The 16700-nt window shown below is 36.4% G+C and overlaps 1 protein-coding gene across 6 annotated transcripts in view; it reads left to right on the top strand.

Annotated features, from left to right (window-relative positions):
* Positions 1 to 16700, top strand: part of SBF2 (SET binding factor 2) — a 501522-nt gene that overhangs the window by 274187 nt on the left and 210635 nt on the right. For all 6 annotated transcript variants that reach the window (XM_047877111.1, XM_047877108.1, XM_047877112.1 and 3 more), the window contains exons 7-9: positions 10506 to 10638; positions 11899 to 12007; positions 14385 to 14498. In XM_047877111.1, coding sequence (XP_047733067.1) covers positions 10506 to 10638; positions 11899 to 12007; positions 14385 to 14498 — 356 coding nt within the window. The remainder of the gene's footprint in view (positions 1 to 10505; positions 10639 to 11898; positions 12008 to 14384; positions 14499 to 16700) is intronic.

The raw sequence follows: 16700 nt of genomic DNA, 5'->3' as shown, positions 1-16700 counted from the left end.
AGCATGGGTAGCTATACTGATATATTAGACATAATAAACTTTAAGCCAAAAACTGTAATAAGAGATAAAGAGGTCATTGTATAATGACAAAGTGGTCAACTCATCAAGTGGATATATCAATTATGTTTATGTATGCAACATTGGAGTGTCTGAATATATAAAGCAAATGTTAGCAGATTTTTTTTTTATGAAATTTATTGACAAATTGGTTTCCATACAACACCCAGTGCTCATCCTAAAAGGTGCCCTCCTCAATACCCATCACCCACCCTCTCCTCCCTCCCACCCCCCATCAACCCTCAGTTTGTTCTCAGTTTTTAACAGTCTCTTATGCTTTGGCTCTCTCCCATTCTAACCTCTTTTTTTTTTTTTTTCCCTTCCCCTCCCCCATGGGTTCCTGTTAAGTTTCTCAGGATCCACATAAGAGTGAAACCATATGGTATCTGTCTTTCTCTGTATGGCTTATTTCACTTAGCATCACACTCTCCAGTTCCATCCACGTTGCTACAAAAGGCCATATTTCATTTTTCTCATTGCCACGTAATATTCCATTGTGTATATAAACCACAATTTCTTTATCCATTCATCAGTTGATGGACATTTAGGCTCTTTCCATAATTTGGCTATTGTTGAGAGTGCTGCTATGAACATTGGGGTACAAGTGGCCCTATGCATCAGTGCTCCTGTATCCCTTGGATAAATTCCTAGCAGTGCTATTGCTGGGTCATAGGGTAGGTCTATTTTTAATTTTCTGAGGAACCTCCACACTGCTTTCCAGAGCGGCTGCACCAATTTGCATTCCCACCAACAGTGCAAGAGGGTTCCCGTTTCTCCACATCCTCTCCAGCATCTATAGTCTCCTGATTTGTTCATTTTGGCCACTCTGACTGGCGTGAGGTGATACCTGAGTGTGGTTTTGATTTGTATTTCCCTGATAAGGAGCGACACTGAACATCTTTTCATGTGCCTGTTGGCCATCCGGATGTCTTCTTTATAGAAGTGTCTATTCATGTTTTCTGCCCATTTCTTCACTGGGTTATTTGTTTTTCGGATGTGGAGTTTGGTGAGCTCTTTATAGATTTTGGATACTAGCCCTTTGTCCGATATGTCATTTGCGAATATCTTTTCCCATTCCGTTGGTTGCCTTTTAGTTTTGTTGGTTGTTTCCTTTGCTGTGCAGAAGCTTTTTATCTTCATAAGGTCCCAGTAATTCACTTTTGCTTTTAATTCCCTTGCCTTTGGGGATGTGTCGAGTAAGAGATTGCTACGGCTGAGGTCAGAGAGGTCTTTTCCTGCTTTCTCCTCTAAGGTTTTGATGGTTTCCTGTCTCACATTCAGGTCCTTTATCCATTTTGAGTTTATTTTTGTGAATGGTGTGAGAAAGTGGTCTAGTTTCAACCTTCTGCATGTTGCTGTCCAGTTCTCCCAGCACCATTTGTTAAAGAGGCTGTCTTTTTTCCATTGGATGTTCTTTCCTGCTTTGTCAAAGATGAGTTGGCCATACGTTTGTGGGTCTAGTTCTGGGGTTTCTATTCTATTCCATTGGTCTATGTGTCTGTTTTGGTGCCAATACCATGCTGTCTTGATGATGACAGCTTTGTAGTAGAGGCTAAAGTCTGGGATTGTGATGCCTCCTGCTTTGGTCTTCTTCTTCAAAATTCCTTTGGCTATTCGGGGCCTTTTGTGGTTCCATATGAATTTTAGGATTGCTTGTTCTAGTTTCAAGAAGAATGCTGGTGCAATTTTGATTGGGATTGCATTGAATGTGTAGATAGCTTTGGGTAGTATTGACATTTTGACAATATTTATTTTTCCAATCCATGAGCAGGGAATGTCTTTCCATTTCTTTAAGTCTTCTTTAATTTCCTTCATAAGCTTTCTAAAGTTTTCAGCATACAGATCCTTTACATCTTTGGTTAGATTTATTCCTAGGTATTTTATGCTTCTTGGTGCAATTGTGAATGGGATCAGTTTCTTTATTTGTCTTTCTGTTGCTTCATTGTTAGTGTATAAGAATGCAACTGATTTCTGTACATTGATTTTGTATCCTGCAACTTTGCTGAATTCATGTATCAGTTCTAGCAGACTTTTGGTGGAGTCTATCGGATTTTCCATGTATAATATCATGTCATCTGCAAAAAGCGAAAGCTTGACTTCATCTTTGCCAATTTGGATGCCTTTGATTTCCTTTTGTTGTCTGATTGCTGATGCTAGAACTTCCAGCACTATGTTAAACAGCAGTGGTGAGAGTGGGCATCCTTGTCGTGTTCCTGATCTCAGGGAAAAAGCTCTCAGTTTTTCCCCATTGAGGATGATGTTAGCTGTGGGCTTTTCATAAATGGCTTTTATGATCTTTAGGTATGTTCCTTCTATCCCGACTTTCTCAAGGGTTTTTATTAAGAAAGGGTGCTGGATTTTGTCGAAGGCCTTTTCTGCATCGATTGACAGGATCATATGGTTCTTCTCTTTTTTTTTGTTAATGTGATGTATCACGTTGATTGATTTGCGAATGTTGAACCAGCCCTGCATCCCAGGAATGAATCCCACTTGATCATGGTGAATAATTCTTTTTATATGCCGTTGAATTCTATTTGCTAGTATCTTATTGAGAATTTTTGCATCCATATTCATCAGGGATATTGGCCTGTAGTTCTCTTTTTTTACTGGGTCTCTGTCTGGTTTAGGAATCAAAGTAATACTGGCTTCATAGAATGAGTCTGGAAGTTTTCCTTCTCTTTCTATTTCTTGGAATAGCTTGAGAAGGATAGGTATTATCTCTGCTTTAAACGTCTGGTAGAACTCCCCTGGGAAGCCATCTGGTCCTGGACTCTTATTTGTTGGGAGATTTTTGATAACCGATTCAATTTCTTCGCTGGTTATGGGTCTGTTCAAGCTTTCTATTTCCTCCTGATAGAGTTTTGGAAGAGTGTGGGTGTTCAGGAATTTGTCCATTGCTTCCAGGTTGTCCAATTTGTTGGCATATAATTTTTCATAGTATTCCCTGATAATTGTTTGTATCTCTGAGGGATTGGTTGTAATCATTCCATTTTCATTCATGATTTTATCTATTTGGGTCATCTCCCTTTTCTTTTTGAGAAGTCTGGCTAGAGGTTTGTCAATTTTGTTTATTTTTTCAAAAAACCAACTCTTGGTTTCGTTGATCTGCTCTACAGTTTTTTTAGTTTCTATATTGTTTATTTCTGCTCTGATCTTTATTATTTCTCTTCTTCTGCTGGGCTTAGGCTGCCTTTGCTGTTCTGCTTCTAGTTCCTTTAGGTGTGATGTTAGATTTTGTATTTGGGATTTTTCTTGTTTCTTGAGATAGGCCTGGATTGCAATGTATTTTCCTCTCAGGACTGCCTTTGCTGCGTCCCAAAGCGTTTGGATTGTTGTATTTTCATTTTCGTTTGTTTCCATATATTTTTTAATTTCTTCTCTAATTGCCTGGTTGACCCACTCATTCGTTAGTAGGGTGTTCTTTAACCTCCATGCTTTTGGAGGTTTTCCAGACTTTTTTCTGTGGTTGATTTCAAGCTTCATAGCATTGTGGTCTGAAAGTAAGCATGGTATAATTTCAATTCTTGTAAACTTATGAAGGGCTGTTTTGTGACCCAGTATATGATCTATCTTGGAGAATGTTCCATGTGCACTCGAGAAGAAAGTATATTCTGTTGCTTTGGGATGCAGAGTTCTAAATATATCTGTCAAGTCCATCTGATCCAATGTATCATTCAGGGCCCTTGTTTCTTTATTGACCGTGTGTCTAGATGATCTATCCATTTCTGTAAGTGGTGTATTAAAGTCCCCTGCAATTACCACATTCTTATCTATAAGGTTGCTTATGTTTATGAGTAATTGTTTTATATATTTGGGGGCTCCGGTATTCGGCGCATAGACATTTATAATTGTTAGCTCTTCCTTATGGATAGACCCTGTAACTATTATATAATGTCCTTCTTCATCTCTTGTTACAGCCTTTAATTTAAAGTCTAGTTTGTCTGATATAAGTATGGCTACTCCAGCTTTCTTTTGGCTTCCAGTCGCATGATAAATAGTTCTCCATCCCCTCACTCTCAATCTAAAGGTGTCCTCAGGTCTAAAATGAGTCTCTTGTAGACAGCAAATAGATGGGTCTTGTTTTTTTATCCATTCTGATACCCTATGTCTTTTGGTTGGCGCATTTAATCCATTTACATTCAGTGTTATTATAGAAAGATACGGGTTTAGAGTCATTGTGATGTCTGTATGTTTTATGCTTATAGTGATGTCTCTGGGACTTTGTCTCACAGGGTCCCCCTTAGGATCTCTTGTAGGGCTGGTTTAGTGGTGACAGAATCCTTCAGTTTTTGTTTGTTTGGGAAGACCTTTATCTCTCCTTCTATTCTAAATGACAGACTTGCTGGATAAAGGATTCTTGGCTGCATATTTTTTCTGTCTAGCACCCTGAAAATCTCGTGCCAATTCTTTCTGGCCTGCCAAGTTTCAAAAGAGAGATCAGTCACGAGTCTTATAGGTCTCCCTTTATATGTGAGGGCACGTTTACCCCTTGCTGCTTTCAGAATTTTCTCTTTATCCTTGTATTTTGCCAGTTTCACTATGATATGTCGTGCAGAAGATCGATTCAAGTTACGTCTGAAGGGAGTTCTCTGTGCCTATTGGATTTCAATGCCTTTTTCCTTCCCCAGTTCAGGGAAGTTCTCAGCTATTATTTCTTCAAGTACCCCTTCAGCACCTTTCCCTCTCTCTTCCTCCTCTGGGATACCAATTATGCGTATATTATTTCTTTTTAGTGTATCACTTAGTTCTCTAATTTTCCCCTCATACTCCTGGATTTTTTTATCTCTCTTTTTCTCAGCTTCCTCTTTTTCCATAACTTTATCTTCTAGTTCACCTATTCTCTCCTCTGCCTCTTCAAGCTGAGCTGTGGTGGTTTCCACTTTGTTATGCATTTCGTTTAAAGCGTTTTTCAGCTCCTCGTGACTGTTCCTTAGTCCCTTGATCTCTGTAGCAAGAGATTCTCTGCTGTCCTGTATACTGTTTTCAAGCCCAGCAATTAATTTTATGACTATTATTCTAAATTCACTTTCTGTTATGTTATTTAAGTCCTTTTTGATCAGTTCATTAGCTGTTGTTATTTCCTGGAGATTCTTCTGAGGGGAGTTCTTCCGCTTGGTCATTTTGGATAGTCCCTGGCGTGGTGAGGACCTGCAGGGCACTTCCCCTGTGCTGTGGTGTATAACTGGAGTTGGTGGGCGGGGCCGCAGTCAGACCTGATGTCTGCCCCCAGCCCACCGCTGGGGCCACAGTCAGACTGGTGTGTGCCTTCTCTTCCCCTCTCCTAGGGGCGGGATTCACTGTGGGGTGGTGTGGCTCGTCTGGGCTACTTGCACCCTGCCAGGCTTGTGATGCTGGGGATCTGGCGTATTAGCTGGGGTGGGTAGGCAAGGTGCTCGGGGGGCAGGAGGGGCAGGCTTAGATCGCTTCTCCTTAGGTGATCCACTTCAGGAGGGGCCCTGTGGCAGCGGGAGGGAGTCAGATCCGCTGCCGGAGGTTTGGCTCCGCAGAAGCGCAGTGTTGGGTGTTTGCGCGGAGGGAGCAAGTTCCCTGGCAGGAACCGGTTCCCTTTGGGATTTCGGCTGGGGGATGGGCGGGGGAGATGGCGCTGGCGAGCGCCTTTGTTCCCCACCAAACTGAGCTCTGTTGTCAGGGGGCTCAGCAGCTCTCCCTCCCTTTGTCCTCCAGCCTTCCTGCTTTCTGAGCAGAGCTGTTAACTTATGACCTCCCAGACGCTAAGTCGCGCTTGTTGTGGGAACACAGTCCGTCAGGCCCCTCCGCTTTTGCAAGCCAGACTCGGGGGCTCTGCTTGGCCGGCGAGCCGCCCCTCCGCCCCGGCTCCCTCCCACCAGTCCGTGGAGCGCGCACCGCCTCGCCGCCCTTCCTACCCTCTTCCGTGGGCCTCTCGTCTGCGTTTGGCTCCGGCGACTCCGTTCTGCTAATCTTCTGGCGGTTTTCTGGGTTATTTAGGCAGGTGTAGATGGAATCTAAGTGATCAGCAGGACGTGCGGTGAGCCCAGCGTCCTCCTAAGCCGACATCTTGCCGCAACTCCCCAAATGTTAGCAGATTTGAAGGGAAAAATAGACAACAAAACAATAATAGTAAAGGACTTCAGTACTCCATATTCAACAATGGGTTTATAAGCAAACAAAATCAATTAAGAAAAGTAAGACCGAGATGACACGTTAGACCAGATGGACCTCATAGGTGTATACAGAACCTTTCATCCAACAACAGAACACACATTCTTCTCAAGTGCACATGGATCATTCTCCAGGGTAGATCATGTGTTTGGTCACAAAACAAGTCTTAATAAATTTAAGAAGATCAAAATCATGTAAAGCATACTTTCCAACCAACCATAATGGTATAAACTTAGAAATTAATAAGAAAATTTGAAAATTCAAAGATATATAGAGATTAAACAATGTGCTCCTTAACAGCCAATGGGTCAATTAAAAAGTCAAAAAGGAAATCAAAAACATCATAAGACAAATGAAAGTGGAAATACAACATACTAAAATTTATGGGATGCAGCAAAAACATATCTAAGATGTAAGTTTATAGCAATAAATACCTACATTAAGAAAAAGGAAAGATCTCAAATATATGCAGGCTAACTTTACATTCCAAAGAACTAGAAAAAGAGCAAACAAAGCCTAAAGTTAGAAAGAAATAACAAAGATCAGAGCAGAATTAAGTGAAATAGAGTTAAAAAGGCAATAAAAAAGGCCAATGATACTAAGATCTGGTTTGTTCGATTTTTTTTTGAAAAGAAAAACAAAATGACAAATCTTTAACAAGACTAAGAAAAAAAAGAGAGAAGCTGCAAATAAAATCAGGTATGAAAGAAAAGACATTACAGTTGATACCACAGAAATGGCTAAGGACCATAAGAGAATACTACGAATAATTACATGCCAATAGTTAGATAACCTGGAAGAACACATAAATTCCTAGAAACATACAACCTACCAAGACTGAATCATAAAGAAATAGAAAATCTGAACAAATAATTACTAGTAAGAAGAGTGAAGCTGTAATCAAAAACATCCCAGAAAGAAAACTTCAGGACCACCTGGCTTCACTGCTGAATTCTACCAAACATTTAAAGAAAAATAAAATACCTATTCATTTCAAATTCTTCCAAAAAAAGTAGAAGCAGAGGAAACATTTCCAAGCCCATTTAATGAGGCCACAATTACCCTGATATCAAAGCCAGATGTAGACATGGAAGGAAGGAAGGAAGGAAGGAAGGAAGGAAGGAAGGAAGGGAGGGAGGAAGAAAAGGAAAGAGAGAAGGAAAGAGAAAGAAAGAAAGAAAGAAAGAAAGAAAGAAAGAGAGAGAGAGAGAGGAGGAGAGAAAGGAAAAAAGAAGGAAGGAAAGAAGGAAGCAAAGAAAGACAGAGGGAAGGAAGTAAAGAAAGAGAAAAAGAGAAATGAAGGAAGGAAGGAAGTAAACTACAAGCCAAATCTCAATGAATATAGAGGTAAAAATGCTCAACAAATATTAGTAAATCAAATTTAACAACATGTTAAGAGGATCATATACTGTGGTCAAAGGGGATTTATTCCTGGAATGCAGCAATGTTTCAACATAAGCAAATCAATAAATTGTTCTCTTTAAAATGGTTATTTTATGGTGTGAATTCTACCTCAGAAAAAAAAAAAAAAACTTGTTAATATTGTGATAATGTTCCAAATTGAATGAGACTAAAGAAACACAACAACTAATTGGAATATCTGATTCCAGAACAAATTATGAGTGTAGAGAAAACAGTTCTAAAGAACATTATTGGGGGCGAAGCAGTATTGAGAAAGAACAAAACTGGAGGTATCACACTTTCTGATTTCAAACTATACTACAAAGCTATAGCAATCAAAATAGTATGGTATTGACACAGAAACATGTAGATCAATGTAATAGACTAGAGTCCAGAAATAAACCCATGCTTATATGGTCAGTTAATCTACAAAAAAGGAGGCAAGAATATACAATGGGGAAAAGACAGTCTTTTCAATAAATTATATTGGGAAAACTGGACAACTGCATGCCAAACAAATGAAACTGAACCACTTTCTTATACCACATACAAAGATAAAACTCAAATAGTTTAAAGACTTAAACGTAAAACTAGAAACCATAAAATTCCTAGAAGAAAAATTAGGCAGTAAGTTCTTTGAAATTGGTCTTAGCTATATTTTTGGATTTGTTTCCTCCAGCAAGGGCAACATATTTTTTGGCAACATTTTTTCACATTTATATACTTCCTATGTAATTTTTCTCAGTCTGAGATTTGTCCTCATTTTTTGTTATTTTTTGATAGAAATTCTCAATTTAAAATTATTGAATTTATCAATCTTTTAATTTATGACGTGTATTTTACACTTTCCCTATCTGAATTTATAAAGATATTCTCTGATATCTTCTAATGAAGGTTTAACATCTTTTTATAGTGACTCCTGTCACCATTCAGAGAGCTTGTCAGTTCAGTGAAACATTTTTGAGTGTCTGCTATATAGTCAGTTCTTGGCAGGAGGGGTATAGCAATGTATAAGGCCCAGTATTACCTTGAGGGACTCACATTTTAATGAAGGGGCAAAAAGAGCAAACGGGCGCCTGGGTGGCTCAGTGGGTTAAGCATCCAACGTCAGCTCAGGTTATGATCTCATGGTTTGTGAGCTTGAGCCCTCACAGAGCCTGCTTCAGATCCTCTATTTCCCTTTCTCTATGCCCCTCCCCTGTGTTCGTTCTCTCTCTCTCTCTCTCTCTCTCTCTCTCTCTCTTTCTCTCAAAAATAAATAAACATAAAAAAAAGAACATGAATATAAGAAGCAGAGATATCAAACTGAAAGAAGTGTTCTGAGAGCTAGGTTAGTTTAATATTGATCACACAAGGGTGGGAGGCAGCAGCTGGGTTGGAAATCTGGAAGTAAGGCCATAAAGACAATTTGGCATGGAGCTCAGTCAGACCTAGTCTGGTACGTCAGGTGTCTTCAAACAGTTTTAGCATCGGAATCCTAACTTCAAAGGAAATTAATGGTAACAACTATAATAATTACAATAGTAATTGCAACAATAATCATAATTTCAGCTAATATATCTATATATATTATTTACCATGGTGCCATGCTGAGAACTCTATGTATTATCTCATTTCTTCTTCATAGCAACCCTATAAGATAGGTTTTGAAATTATCCTCATTTTACCAACTGAGGTTCACAGAGATTAATATATAAAACTGAAGCAAAGCTTCTCTTAATAAATTGCTTCTGTGGAACAGAGTATACTTGAAAATCACTACCCAAAAGGATGGGAAGATACCAAAGAGATTGAGGCATGAAAGTGACATAATCAGATTTGTATTTTATGTCCATCATGCCGGAGAATAGATCTGAAATGAATAAGGACTGGATTAGAGAAACTAGTTATGAAACTTTTACATTAGTCAAAATGAGATAAAATTAAAAATGGAACTATAAGTTCAGGTGTATCATATGGGATAAGCTGGGAGTGATAAAAGAGGATAATGGGCAGTTACTAATGGGCTAAGAAGATATCTGCATGCCTCATGTGAAGGGGCAAGCTGTAGTAAAGGGAGATAGAGGAAGTGTTTTACCTTAGAAAACTAATGGTAACTCTTGATTTAGTGGGTCCATGTAATTAAGGTTCAACTGATAATTTAAGGATGATTTGTTAACAAAAAAGAAAATAAGAAATGATGTAGTTTTTTAACTTCAATTTGGTATGTTTGAGACTGTATTTTCTAGCATTGTCACTAGAAAAAATAGGGCTTATAAATTCTGGGGACTTATAAGGGGATAAAAGAAGGTCCATTTCTATTAATCATTTAGAAATGGTAAAAAAGGTAGAACAACTAAAAAGTATTGAATGAGATATTATGTGTATATATAGAAATAATTGCAATAAATATAAGTCAATTAAATGATCTCTTTAAAAGACAAAAGTTGTCAGAATGGATTTTTTTTTAATGCCAACTATATTTACAAGAAGTAGAGAAAGGTTGAAATGAAAAGATGGAAAAAGACATACCAGGAAAATTTCAACAACAAAGCTGGTGTGGTTATATTAACATCAGACAAATTGACTTTAAAGGGGAAAAAAGTTATTTAACATTGCCAGAATCTAAAACAGGGATTTAAGTACAGTCCTTGGAGATGAAGTTGAAAAGTACAGTCCTTGGAGATCAGTTTCCAAACAACTGATATGTTCACTGAGTGTTACACTGATTTGAAGAATAAAGACAAAATGAAAGTTTGGGAAAACAAATACCCATAGATTGTATGGAGTTTATAGTTTAACCAAATAGTTTTCTTTAGAGCTTTAAAAAATATTGGATTTTTCATTCCATGTCATTCTTAGTCTGTTTGTTGGAATCACATATAAAATTAAATGCATTTGGTAAGCATTTGCTCTTGTGTTTTCAGGAATTCAAAATGTCCTCAGCCTCTTCTGTGCAGTTCTCACAGAAAATAAGGTTCTCTTCCATTCTGCAAGTTTCCAGAGACTTAGTGATGCTTGCAGAGCCCTGGAATCTTTAATGTTTCCTCTTAAATATAGGTGAGGTTTTCTACTTGGTACTTTAATTTATTCTGAATTCTGCATTACTTATTGATGATTAGTTGAAATGTCATAGCACAATCAATAGTTTTGAACCACAAGGGCATATTTTACAAAGTTACACTGTACACATGATTCTGATGGAAATCTAACCTAGAATTTGGAAAATTTCCAAGTTGTTCATTACTGAATGTTGATTAATTTAGTGGAAAAAATAACTTGCATAGTATTATCAGCAACATTTAATTCTCTCTGAATACAATTGGTGATAAAAGTCTTAAGTTAGTTCTGGTTATTTGATATTAAAGACTTATTAATTTTTAGGAGTTGTAATGGTATTATGTATATTTAAAAAGATACCTTACCTTTTTTTAGATATCTACTAAAGTATTTATGTGTAAATGATATGATGTCTGGGAGTTGCTTCAAATAATACAGTAGGGGAGAGAATGAAAATGGGTAGAAACATACATGTAACCATGCATTGGTAATTGTCAAATCTGGATTGGATACATGGGGTTTCATTTTCCTTTTTTCCTCTTTATTTTCTGGGGGACACGTTAAAACTTTCCATAGTAAAAAGTAAAAACCAAAACAATCTAAACAGTGATGCTTGATAGTGTTATGAATAAAATATTTTATTCTAATATACTGTTTATCAATTTGATACTCATAACACTTAGGATCTTAAGTCATACAAACTAGAAAAAAATTTAGACTGCCTCCATATTTTATTTAAAAAAATTTTCTTTATTTTTTTTTACTATGTGCCTTTCTTAACCCCTAGATAAGAGAGCATTCTATGCCTTAATTTTTGTACTTTGCCATTCTGATTGAATTCAAACATCAAGTACAACAAATGGAATTTGAATGATTGTTTTGTTTAGACAAATCATCATCATTATTGAGTGGGGGAGAGCCCATAAGGGAGTCACTGTTACCTCCTGATGTCAGATTTTTATGTAAGGAAAAATGTTTTCAAGCAAGATGAATAAACCTAAAAAGACTGCTTACCTCAGAGGGATAAGGGATAAGGAAGCTGTCCTGGGTTCCGTTTACTTTATATCTTGTTATACCTGATCATCTCTTTTACATGAAAATGTTTTTAAATCTTTCTTTTTAAAAATTTAATGTTAATAACCATGAGAATATTAATGATAATGTAGGTAATCTAAAATTCATACTGCATAAAGATAAAAGAAAATACGTTCATATTACAGAAAAACAAATATATCTCACATATTCTTTTATTATTTCCAGTTATCCTTATATTCCCATTCTCCCGGCTCAGCTACTAGAAGTTCTAAGTTCCCCAACACCTTTCATTATTGGAGTACATTCTATCTTTAAAACTGATATCCATGAACTTGTAAGTATTCATCTTTAAATTGCCAGTTAATGAGACTAAAAGCTTATCATATTTATTTGAATCCTATAACATTTCACCTGATTACTATTTTCAGATCTCTTACATTCCCAATAGAAAAGATTGGCTGGAAGAAAAAGCATCACTGAAAAATATAAATATTAATTTTTTTTCATAGCAAGTATGGAAGATCTACAAAATGAATTTATTCATATTTAAAATGCCCCTTTTTTGGCATACTAATTTTATCTTCTGTATTCTTCATCCTATATATGAGAAAGGGAGATAAAATAATCCATTAATTAGTATTTTACTTATACTTTGTCATGAGTGCTTTAATATATTCATATTTTGAAGTGAGGTCTGGGTTAATGCTGAATGGCTAGTAGCTAAAAAGCAAAAAGTATTTGCAAAAGAGTGAAGGCTTTTAGTGGAATACAAGTTCTGTATGAGCTCCACCAAATTATTCTATTCTTAATGCCATATGAAAAGAAATAGCAAAGAAGAAAAGGAATACTGTATATTTAAGCCAGTGCTGGAATATTGTATTTACTTCTCTGTACTGAACTTATTTAAGAGGGATTATAAGAAAATAATGTGCTTCGGAGAGGAACATCCAGGATTGTCAGAGTATAGAAACCATATCCTATGAGACCCTTAAATTTTCTCAGGTAATATCCTGGTTCTGTTTGATAGCTAAAGATAAATATTTAAATGGCTGTTGTAGGAAGGTTCACTTTTTGTAGCTCTAAAAGGCTGAAGTAGAATCAATGGGTATAGTGGATATAAAAAGAAATTTCTCCTTAGTATAAAAGTTTTCAACTATGAGAGCTGACCAATGATGAAACATGGGGTGCCTTACGTGAGGAATGTATGCTCAAGCACAGTAAGTGGAGTGCAAAGAACAAATTCCATGACACTTCAGGGAGTTTAAGAAAAATATCTTTACTGAAAGGTTGGGCTATATGATATCTATGATCCACAGCTTCTTAAGATTTTGTAATCCTACTTTTGTTTTAGTTTTAAATGCCGACAAAGATGCAAACTCTGTTGGTACTTACATATAGTTACAATTGTAGTCAAAGTATAGGTGTCATTAAAACTGACAAAGTACTGGGGCGCCTGGGTGGCGCAGTCGGTTAAGCGTCCGACTTCAGCCAGGTCACGATCTCGCGGTCTGTGAGTTCGAGCCCCGCGTCAGGCTCTGGGCTGATGGCTCAGAGCCTGGAGCCTGTTTCCGATTCTGTGTCTCCCTCTCTCTCTGCCCCTCCCCCGTTCATGCTTTGTCTCTCTCTGTCCCAAAAATAAATACGTTGAAAAAAAAAAAAAAAAAAAAAAAAAAAAAACTGACAAAGTACTATTCAACACTGTAATTATAAACGGGACCCTCATTCATATATTAATTACTTTTCCTTTCTTTATATGTTGGTATCTAGTTCCTATTTCGCTGTGATATCAGCATATGAAAATATGTGTAAATCAATAAACATAATCAGTAAAACCTACTTAGTACTAACTAGAAGCATACTGATCTGGTTGAAGGTCATTTTTTCCCACTAAATATAAACAGTTTCTGGAGGTAGGACAAGCCAAGTATTTCCAAAAATAAATTTATTAACTTTTAATGTATAAACTAGGATGAATTTTAAGCCTCTTGTCAGCATAAGAACTTCAACAGTATTGGCTGGTTTCTCTATTACATTTTTATGTAAGTTATTTTAAAATAGACTGTTGTAAAATGTAAAAATCAGTTTCTTTCTGAAGCACCCAAATGGTACCATTTTGGTGTATACCAATTGTTTTGTTTGTTAACTCTTGTAATGAGTACTGTATTATTTAGGATATGGCTAAACTACTATACCAAAGCATCCAAAATACAGTGGTTAAAACAAAATGGAATTTTACCTAACACTTATGCAGCAGTCCCTAGTGGTATTCCATTATGCCAGACCAGCTTATTCCATGAACTCATTCACGTTCTAAGCTTCTTTCCCTCTTGTTTGTACACCAAAAATCCCCTCAGCATTGTCATAATCTGAATATTCAAGGTTGGGTTGTTAACCAGTTCATAGTTTCAGCCATAGGAAGGAAAAGAAGAGCATAGGAGAGCCTTACACCCCCTCTTTTGAATGCCTGAAGTGTACACATCACTTCTCACATTCCATCATCAGAAACTTAGTCACATGCCACACCTAATTTCAAAGGAAGCTAAGAAATACATGGTAGCTGGGAAGTCATGAACCCAACATTCTGTTCCTATGGACAACGAAGAGTCTCTTCTACACCTGGTTCTTCTTATTTTTAATTAATGAAGGCCAAATTAATTTCCTTAACAACAAATACATTTTATTAATTATTGATTAATTTTTATCTCCTTTAGCTTGATGTAATCATAGCAGATTTGGATGGAGGCACTATTAAAATTCCTGAATGTATTCATCTCTCTTCCCTCCCGGAACCACTTCTACATCAGACTCAAGCAGCTCTTTCTTTGGTATGACATTTTTAACAGTAATTTTCTTTTGATGTAAATGTAAACTCAGATCATTGGAATTAGATATCATTAGCAGTGTAATTACTTTAAAAAGAGTTGTGTGTTCTTAAAACATGAATATATCCTCAGAATATTTAGAATAGAATTCTTTACTGGATATTTTCTGAAGAATATACTTTAAATCCTGACTATTCATTTGTTTTACATTCACTGTTTCACTCGGCATATTTATTTAGTAGTTAGTATATACTGAATACTGTGTTAGGTATTGGAAACACACCAACACACCTGTGAAAATAAGACCAGACTCTGCCTCAGAATCCCTGATTTCCCTAGTGCCTCTAATTGGAAGATAGCACTTCTTTTTCCTTCAGCCTCCTTATTGACATCCCATTCCTTTGGTAGATGTGCTACTTGCAAAACAGTGTGATATTGTCCTGCCAATATTTTCAAGTTACTACAAAAAAATGTAACTTATTGACAGATTAAATATCCAGCATTCTTTGGAATCAAGTTTTAATAAGTCTTGTAGCTTTGATGTTTCTCACCGACACATTTATGTTTTTGTAGTTACTTTACTTTAGTTGATTTTGTTTTCAACTTTTTTAAAGTAAACTCCATGCTGAACAGGGGGCCTGAACCAATGATCCTGAGCTCAAGAGTCGTGTGCTCTATGGACTAAACTAACCAGGCACCCCTTAGTTGATTTTTAAAAGCATGGCATTTTATTTTACCAACAAAATTTTAGGTGCCAATTTATTCATCATCAGAAAATTATAACTTAGAAATTCTTCATTACTTTCAAGCCATTACTAGAACTAAGGCCTTCATATTCTTGAATAATATTCCAATCTGAGCTGTTTAAAATAAAATTTCCCTTATATAGGAACTCAGAAGTCTAGGATTACCAGGAAGTATTTTATTCTTAGAATATTTTCAAATTTGTATTAATCCTTATATTGTTAAGTGGTATGTGCGAGATGTGAACATTTAGAGAAGACTGACATTTCCTAGTGTAATCTAGATAGAATACAAGATGTGATAGAGTAATAAGACTACTAGTGCAGGACTCCGGAGACTTAGAGTCCAGTCTGCATCTTACCACTTGATACTACTGAGCAAATCACGTTCCATCTCTAGGCCTGTTTCCTGGTCTGTCTCTGCAGGAGAATGTTGTATGCACAGGATGCCTAAATGACTGTTTACCAAAGTCAAGGATGGATATGATTTGGGATCATATGTGGCAACCTTTGTTATTTTAATAGTTATGTATTTATCATAATATGTATTAAAAATAGCATATAAAACCTATGTTTTCATAGATGATATTATCCAATAAAATACTAGATTTCAATAGGTGAGTTGATTTAAAGACAATTGAAAGGAAAGTACTAAGTACATTGGTGGTATATGGATAGAGCAGATGATGAGAAGGTAGTATTTGAGTGATTGAAAAAAAGTTTAATGTTTCTAGAAATCATAATTAAGTTTCTAAATCTTATATATGATTACTTAATAATAATATTAATAGTTATTCAGGGATGAAGTACCAAAATGAACAAATATTAACATTTTAGTTCTTAAGTCAATGGCTCCTGATAGAAATTCTGCTGCACACTGATATACCTTAACCTGCAACACCTGTGCCACCAAATTTGATCAGTGAGTGAAACTTGTTTTTGGTAAAGCTGTGTATACCTGTTTTTGTGGTTGTCAAGCACAGTGGTGGATTGGGTGGTACCCTGTAGTACCATAAATAAGACATGAGAACACAGTGTACTGTCAAGCTAGAACCAAAAAAATCACATTTGATTAACTGAGTGTGAGCTTTGACACACAAGAATATGAGCTTCATTTGGTTAGTAAATAACTGTGATCAAAGGGCAACACAGTTGAACTGAGTAATAACCATGGATGATTTTCTAGACATGAATTATACTGTATTATTATACTGCAGTAATGATTGGGTTATTGGTTATAAATATTGTCAATATTTCAGCATCATTTTTAAGTATTTTTATGGGTCTTGTCATCAATTATAAGTATACTACCAAAACCTGAGTATTTGGAAATGATTCTGTAAAGACAAAAATTTGCTGCCTACTAATGCAATTTCATCTTTTTCTCTGTGTTAAGTCCTTCATAGATCTTTCTTACCTACCTGCTCCCCAACCTGTTTTTCTTTGAAGCCTAACTCAAATA

This window comes from Prionailurus viverrinus, chromosome D1 (genome assembly GCF_022837055.1).
Source record: "Prionailurus viverrinus isolate Anna chromosome D1, UM_Priviv_1.0, whole genome shotgun sequence".
Classification (NCBI taxonomy): Eukaryota; Metazoa; Chordata; class Mammalia; order Carnivora; family Felidae; genus Prionailurus; species Prionailurus viverrinus.
Note: the sequence above shows the minus strand (reverse complement) of the source record. Positions and strands in the feature narration are given on the sequence as shown.